We start from the raw sequence: 7,866 nt of genomic DNA on the forward strand, positions 1-7,866 counted from the left end.
TCCCTCCCTCAGAGCAGACAGAAGTGGCATGCTCCATTTGCTGAAAAATAAACATTTATTTACATCTGAGAAGAGTTAATGTGCAAAATGGTCTCACAGGGGTTATATCTATCCGGGAAAGAACTCCTGCAGGACTTGCTCTCCAGCCTTGAACCCAGTTGCAGCTGAGCCTGGCATGGCTCCTTTCCTTCCTGTGCTCAAGGCAGCTCTCCTTAAGACACCACAAGATGCTTTCCCTCTGTGTGGGCAGCTTGTCTGGAGCTGGAGAACTACCTGTATCCAATTCTGTGTAATGGAGAGTCAGAGCTGCTTTCACCCTCCTGATGGAGGTGTGGCCCTTCTTGCGAGGTAAAGTAAATGATATGGACTGCAGTCTCAGAAGCGTGCTGCTACTGAAGGTAAGAGCAAGGGGGCTTGGACATCGCTGGCATCTGCTGCTGCACTTTTGGCTTTTATGGGAGAGCACCAGAATCGGTCCCACGGGGTAGCTCTGCCTGCCGCTGTTCTCTGGCAGAAGCCAGATGCAAGTGAACATCAGTGCTTGAACCGCACAGATGCTTCACTTCCAAAGGGAGAGAGACATGTCGATGCTCTGAGCCATACTCACTGGGGAGTATTGCTTGCTGCTGGCTCGTCTCTGATTTTGATGCTTTGTGTGGGGATGTCAGGAGCCCTTTTGCAGCCTGGCAGCCAGGATACCACAGGGTGCCAGGGCAATATAGACAAGCTGCTCCCATTAGGCTCTGCAACGTGCACTCCTCGTGAGCAGCTGTCTCTGCAGTGTCCGCCTCTCAGGATCGGTGGATTTGCTGAGAAGAGCTAAGAAAGGAACAGGTTCTGGAATTTCTGGGGTACACTCGACAAGGGTGTGCAGCTAATGCGTTGTCCTACAGAAAGAAAACATCTTAAAACATCTGTTGCACAGCTGCGACTAGAAGTGCCCAGTCTTTTGTCAGCAAAACAGTTCCCAAGCCAAAGATGTTTCCAGTGCAGGACTTCAGTTCTGGAAGGAAGAGAGGGTTAAGATACTGAGCCTAGCACTCATTGAGGTCAAGGCTCAGTTCCTAGCTCTGCTGTAGGCTGGTGCTTTGGAGTCCTTCAGCCTCCCTTCTTGTGGTTTTCCCCTGCTGCCAAAGAGGAAGCAGTGCTGCTCTTGCTTAAAGGGGTGCTATGAGAATAAATACAAAGCGCTCGAATGCTGCAGTAACGTACATGCTTGCCTACTCCGCTGGTTCTGCTCACTGCAAATGGAGGCTCTGAGGTGGCTCTGCTGTAGGAGGAGCTCAGAGAATGGAGGAAATCTGGTGTTTGGGGCAGCTGGAGGGTGGTGAGAGAAGGAGGGAGGCAGATGTTGAGGGAGGCTGTGTTCTGTGTCAGTTATGAGGGTGGTGAGAAGGTGCACCCTCCTATGAAGGAGGAGCTTTGCAGGAGGCCTCTGGGACAGACAGTTCACAGGGCATTAGCACTGTGGTTTTTGTCTTAGGGCAAGGAGAGCAGGAATGTGATGCCCTGGATTGCAGCATTGCTTGGCACAGCTCAGGGCATTTCAGCTCTCCAGCTTTGAATACAGTGGCAGCGAGAGATGCTTGTTAACCAGAACGGTGGCAGCAGATGCTGTGCAGGAATGTCAGGGCCAAGCAGCATCGCAATGTCTCCCTGCTGAGGGCCAGGCTCTGTCTCTAGCTGCTGTGACCCCACTCCTGCAGCTGCCCAAGGCATCAGTGCTGATGGGGAGGCGGTTCCTGTGTGCAGGGCTGGCGGGTGCCAACAGAGGTAGTTCGTGGTGCTGTACAGTCAGGTCAGGCAGTGGTAGAAATGAGCAGGCTGGCCTCCCCCACGCAGCCTACCTGCTCTGCACTGAAGCCCAAGCAAGGTGAGGTTCTTCTGAGGAGATGGCAATGTCTTGTAAGAGCCAAGCATGTCTGTCTCAGCCCTGGAGGGAATCTTCCTCGGGCAGCTCCACTGCTCTTGGATGCAGCACAGCTTTGGAAACTGCTCCCAGCCGTTCCTGATGCATGCTGCTGCAGTTTCCTTTAGGGCTTGTGCCCTGCTTCCAGGTCCTTGGCGCAGCTGGGACATAGGCTCCCAGCGTGCTCCTCCGCAGACAACAGAGGTGCAGTACCAGAGCCAGGTTCAGCGCAGCTCCCACCTTGGTGGTCGTGACACTTGCAGCCCCCGTGTCCTCTGGCTTTCTGGGGCAGGTCGCCACAGCCGCGTTGTGCTGCCATCACTGGGCGCAGCAGAGCGCTGGGTGGTCGAGCTTCCAGAGCTGCCACTTCTTCTTCATTTCTGACTTTACCTGGCAAGGAGATGAGATGCCACAGAGGCTTTTCCCTGGCAGTAGTGCCCTGTCGCACTTCCTACCTGCTGCTGTAGGCACAGGTAAGGCTAAGGTCAGGGCCCTGTGGGACATTAGGGATGTTCTGGGGCCAAGCTGGGCCTGCGTGCTCTGAAGGAACATCTTCCCTCCCCACAAACCAGTCGGCACAAGAGGCAAGTTTGCAAAGCCTGTGGCTGACAGGACACAAGCCTAGCCCAGTTCCCAGCACAAAATGGCAATAAAGTCAAGGCGCAAAGAAACCTCCCATCTTTGGGTTTACTGGCTTCTGGCACCCTAAACTAATGCTGTGGCAAAATGGGTCATGCTCAGTACAGGCATGCAACCTCCAGCGGCGGCTGGGCTGAACACACAGCACAGCTTGCTGACGCTGCCTGGGCCTGGCCATCTCTGAGGTCATCCTGCCTCATGTTAGGGGAAGGAAGAGCCATAAGCATCCTGCAGCATTTTTGCACTCATGCAGTGATTGGTTCCAGACCCGGCCACGCCATGGCCGAGGAGAGGCTGGGACGTGAGACTGGGTACCTCTCACCCCGGCTGTGGCTGTGTTATGCAGTTAGCGCCCTGCTGTAGGTCAAGGGAGGGAGCACCAACTCTAGGCAGAAGTGGGTGGGCTGTAAGGCAAAGCTAGCAGAGGTGGTACATACCTCTTTATTGGCAAAGCAATACAGCACTGCCACCAGGAAGCCCTGGGGAGAGAACAAGAGCACAGAATGAGACTGACACCACCACCGGTCTCTCCCTGGCTGGTGCATTCAGCGGCCCTGGGAGCTGCAGTGCGTTTTGTCTCATGAGGCCATTTCTGGGTGCAGGTCACCCTGCCTTTGCTGCCCACACCAGCCCGGAGAACATCCTGGGCATGGTGCAGCAGGCATGTACGCATCAGCTTCTCCCTTGTCATTAAGCAGATGGTGACAGTGCCACCGGTTTTGCTGCTGGCCATAGGGCTGCCCAACTGGTGACCCCCCCCACTCTTGGAGCTCAGCTAGGGGCCAGTGTGTGGCAGGGTTTTTGCTCCATAGTGCCTGAGTAGGCTGCAAGCATGGTCAGGACCTGTGTTCTCCTACCACTGGCTCAGGTAGGCTGGAGCTGGGAGCGTAAGCCAGGACCACAGCCTGGGTCATGCTCCCTTTGCTGGGCTGCAGGAGGGTGACGTGAATGCTGTGGGTGCATGCAGCCTGGAGCTGGCATGGCACTGACTCCCCAGGCCAGGGACACAGCCCAGATGAGGGGCAGTGGTGGGCACCACCAGGCTGGCACTGGGCAGAAAAAAGGGGCCTCTCCTCCCTGTGCGGGCCATGTGCTGCTGCACAGCTCACCTTCCTGCCTCACCTGGAAGGAGTTGAGGAAGAGGGTGAAGAACACCTTGATGTAGCGCAGGACGCCTGTGGTTTGCTCATCAGTGGCGAAGATGAAGACCACCTCGTGGATCCCGAAGAGGGGGATGAGGGTCAGTGTGGCTTTGGCCAGCCTGAAAGAGTAGAAGGGGGCCCTAGAGCTGTGAGTACGAAATGGTTGGGGCATGCTTGCAAAGTGCACCTCAGAGCTGAGCAGGGACAGCCCATTAATTAATATCAGGATGGTCATTTAATGACATTACAGGACTGAGGAGCAGCGTGTGGCCCTGGAAGAGATGGCAGTGTGGAGGGTGGCATGGCATAGAGAGCAGTCCCCTTCCTCCCCTCAAGCTCACCGCAGCTTATAGTCCGCATAGCCCTTCTGGTTGGCACGGAGTTTGGCCAGGATCACCTTGAGGATCCTCATGAAGATCAGCAGGTTGATCTGGCGGGAGACGGTGCTAGCACAGGAGTGCCCTGGGTGGGGGGGCACCCCTACCCCAGCATGCCCCCACCTCGCAGCCCATCCCTGGCACCCCTCGAGGGGCTGGGGGCTGCTGTGCTCGGGGGGGGGGAGGCAGGTGTGCCCACCCACCGGCAAAGGCGAGCTGCCCAAACTCACGGACACCCATGGCCAGCTGCACAGCCCAACAGCACTGGGGCCCTAGGGCCTGTCCCCCAGCCCCAGTCCAGGCCGGGAAGCAGCAGGGGCTGCATCCAGGCCCCTTCTCCCTGGCTGAGCACAGACATGCCCCTCTGCGCCGACCCGGGGGGCCTGCAGCCCTCCTTTTCTCCATGTCCCTGAGGTTACAAGAGGGATGGTTAGCAGTTTTGTGCACAAAAAAAAAGGAAGGCAATTAGCACAGCGCCTTTGAGGTGGCCCCATTGTGCAGTGGGCACCAGGATGGCGATGCTTCTCCAAGGGGGAGCCGGGCAGGGGCAGGACTGGTTGCTGGCAGCCACTCTCCAGCACCAGAAATGGCCCCCATGGATCGTGGCCCTGTGCAGGGCCATGAGCTGGGGGGCAAACTGTTGTTCTCCAAAAAGCCATGGGATGCGCTCGAGATGGCAAAGAGACACCCGCGCCCTCCTTACCAGGGACGCCAGCAGGATGGGGATGCGGATGATCCACCAGTAGGCCATGTTCTCGTTCAGCGCCCAGCACCTGGGCAGGGAGAGCACCGCGGTGACGCCGGGCCGCGAGCAGGATGGAGCCCCGTCGAGCGTGCCAGCCCCGGCGAGGTGGGCTACGGGACCAGCGCGGCGTTGCTGCGGCGTGCAACCGGCTCCGGCCCCCGCAGCAGCCTCGGTCCCCGTCCGTGAGCGCCCAGCCCCAGCGGACACCCGGCCCTGGGGACCCGCGTCCCTCCCCACTCACTCGGCGTTTTCCTTCAGGTACTTGGCGGCCATCCAGGGCACCACGAACACCACGGGAGTGCCTGCAAGTCACAGCAAACCCTGTGAAAACCAAGCGCCCGCCTGAGCCGAGCAGCCCGCCCGCCCGCCGCGGGGGCCCCCCCGCCCGGGTGGCCCCTACCCCAGCCCAGGTAGAGGTAGAGCCTGTAGTAGTTCCTCTCGGAGAAGACGGCGCCGATCAGCAGCTTGTACAGGTAGACGGCTTCCACCAGGAACCAGTAGTGGTTGGCCAGGATGCAGTACTGCATCACCACCTGCGCCGCCCGGCAGCCGATCGCCGCCTGCGGAGAGGACGCGGCCGTGAGGCGGCACGCTGCCCGCGGGGACCGTGCCCGCTCCCGGGTGCCCGCCGCCGCCCCGGCGCTTGCCTCGTTGCTCAGCAAGGCCTCCCAGTCGGCCACCCGCGCCACCTCCATGCCCCAGCGCTTCTCCAGCAGCGCGTCCTTGACGATCACCGAGGTGGCCCGCAGCCCGAAGGAGGCGAAGAGGTTGGCGTGGATGTAGTTCCTGGTGCAGCGGAGCTTCCTGCGGACAGCAAGGGCGTCGGGGGGCCTCCGCTGCTGGCCGCGGGGATGGAGGGGGCCACGCGCCTGCCGGGGTGCCCCCGGCACCGGCCCCTTCCCTGCCACAGCACACGGGCGTCCCGCCGCGGTGCTCCCTACCTGAAGACGGTGAGGACGAGCAGGGCCGAGACGAGGGTCAGCAGCGACAGCGAATACCCCACGGTGTAGAGCACTTTGAAGCTCACCATCAGCCTGCGGGCGCCCTCCTGCACGCGAGCACGGCACTGCTGAGCCCAGCCGCCTCCCCGAGCGTCGCCATCCCACCCCGGCTCCCACCACGGCTGCTGGGTTGCCGCTGAGCGGCGAGGGGAAGCCCACCTCCTCGATGGTGGACTCCATCTCCTCCTCGCACTGCGAGTAGTCCCGCCAAGGCTGGCTGCCGTTCACCGTCACCCACTGCCCGTCCGGCCCGCACCTGCGGCTCACCTGCCCGTGTTTCACTGCGGACACAAAACACGGCCCCGGCCCCTTCAGGCTCACGTGCCCCCCGCAAGACATCCCCCCCCGCGACGGCGGGGTCACCCTCTGCTCTCCTGCTCCCGGCCCCGTGGGACGGCTCGCGGCCTGCCGGCACACGCCATAGGGCACGGGCCGGGCTGGCTGCCAGGCTGGCTCAGCTCCGTCCTACACGTGCCATGGATGTCCCCTTACAGCTACGTCTGCCCCTGTCCCCCTTCCTCCTCCTCGCAGCGGGAGGAAGGGAAGGCACCCGAGAGCCTCTCCCGACCCGACGCACTTCAGGCTCCCGGTCAGCCCAGCCCTGGGTCCCCGTTTCTCCTGCGGGTGCAGGATGGAAGAGGGTCGTCATCACCTTTCTCAAACCAGGGCAGGTAGAAAGGGCAGGAGACGTTGACGGCGGTGCCGGGGCTCCCGTCCGGCCAGCAGGCATACATGTCAAAGGTCCGGTTGCAGAAAAGCCCTTCCAAAGGCAAAGACAAAGCTCAGAGCCCTGGGAAAAGCAGACAGTCGCACGTGCACGGCACAGCCCCGTCCAGCCCCCGAGCCATCCCCGGCCGTGGCAGCAGACGTGCCGCGGAACAGCAGGGACGTATGAAGGGGAAAGAGCCCCTCTGCCCCCCAGCAGCCCAGACCGTCTCTTCTCAGCCGGGATCTGGCTGGTGCAGGGGTACCTGCAGCGCTAGGCCTGGCGAGGGGTCTGCTCTGCCGGGTTTGGTGTCTGCAAGTGCTCACGGACAGAAACCCCCGGCACAGAGGTGCCCGGGTTCCCGCGCTCCACCCCCGGCCGTCCCGCAGCCGCCGAGCCGGGCAGCCGCCTCCGAGGGTCGCAGGAGCCCTACCTGCCGGGTACGGCTCACTCGCCATCCTCCTCAGGCACTCGTCGCGGTACCGCATCCACTCCTCAAAGGTCCTCTCCAGCACCTTGGCTCCGCTGTGCTGCAAGCCCAGAGCTGGACTTAGTGCATCCTGCTGCCCGCCAGGGCCTGGGGGGCCGCATACCCCCTGCCCCCAGCAAGACTGTGCTCGCCAGCCCGGGCTGGTGCCCCCCTCCCAGGGGACGGCAGCGCCAGGAGCGGGCCAAGGCGCTCAGCCCTGGGTCCCGTCCATCCAGTGGTGCTGAGGCCACCGGATGAGGCCCCCTCGCCCAGCGCGGCTGCGGCAGGCTGGATCCCCTGGGCGCAGGCAGGGAAGCACGGCGGCTAGTGCCAGCCCCACCGCCCTGCCGGCCCGCCCCAGCCCTGCGCCCTTACCGGCACGGAGGAGAAGAGGCACATCCAGGCGAGGTGGACGAGCCTCCGGCGGTACCCGCAGACAGGCGCGTCCCTCATGGTTGTCCCCACCGGCCGGCGGCTGGTGCTCCCGGCACCGCAGCGCGTCTCCAAGCCGAGCCAGGGACCCCGGTCCTGAGCGAGAGACATGAGGGCAGCAACTTGAGGACGGCGTGGGCTCGCCGCCGGCTCGCCCCTGCGCGCGTGGGCCAGGGAGATGCGCTCCCGAAGGCGGAGGAGGAGAACCAAGGCAGCACCGCAGCGCGAACCCCAACGTGGCACAGGCCGGCAAGGCCCTTCTCTGGCCACGGTTGAGCCCCCGCGCAGGCAGGAGACTGGGACAAACTGCAGAGATCGTCACAGGGCAGCTTTGGGGCTTGTCAAGGTGCTCCTGGAGGCGGTGGCACGGTGACTTTCTGTGCTCAGACACCGGTGGGAACCAGAAGGGCCAAGCACAGGGCGCAGAGAAGCAGAGGGTGCCCGGA

At 62.2% G+C, this 7,866-nt stretch overlaps 1 protein-coding gene across 1 annotated transcript; it reads right to left on the minus strand.

The window, feature by feature from the left end:
• Window positions 1-37: 37 nt before the first annotated feature.
• Window positions 38-7,511, minus strand: LOC112986905 (glucagon receptor-like). Its single transcript, XM_026106477.2, has 13 exons — window positions 7,364-7,511; window positions 6,953-7,049; window positions 6,466-6,573; window positions 5,973-6,094; window positions 5,754-5,860; window positions 5,460-5,616; window positions 5,213-5,372; window positions 5,054-5,114; window positions 4,771-4,840; window positions 4,032-4,120; window positions 3,671-3,809; window positions 2,986-3,027; window positions 38-2,299 (listed from the first exon to the last, which is right to left on the minus strand). Exons 1-13 carry the CDS (start codon window positions 7,439-7,441, stop codon window positions 2,228-2,230), a joined length of 1,302 nt encoding a protein of 433 aa, XP_025962262.2. The 5' UTR covers window positions 7,442-7,511; the 3' UTR covers window positions 38-2,227.
• Window positions 7,512-7,866: the final 355 nt, after the last annotated feature.

This window comes from Dromaius novaehollandiae, chromosome 14 (genome assembly GCF_036370855.1).
Source record: "Dromaius novaehollandiae isolate bDroNov1 chromosome 14, bDroNov1.hap1, whole genome shotgun sequence".
NCBI classification, from domain to species: Eukaryota; Metazoa; Chordata; class Aves; order Casuariiformes; family Dromaiidae; genus Dromaius; species Dromaius novaehollandiae.

Bases quoted from the DNA above. Each gene is read 5' to 3' on its own strand.
- LOC112986905 (XM_026106477.2), bottom strand. From the start codon at position 7,441: ATGAGGGACGCGCCTGTCTGCGGGTACCGCCGGAGGCTCGTCCACCTC. The intron at 5,861-5,972 runs GTGGGCTTCCCC...GCTCGCGTGCAG, and splicing joins TGGAGTCCACCATCGAGGAG to GAGGGCGCCCGCAGGCTGAT. The intron at 5,617-5,753 runs GTAGGGAGCACC...TGCTGTCCGCAG, and splicing joins CTCGTCCTCACCGTCTTCAG to GAAGCTCCGCTGCACCAGGA.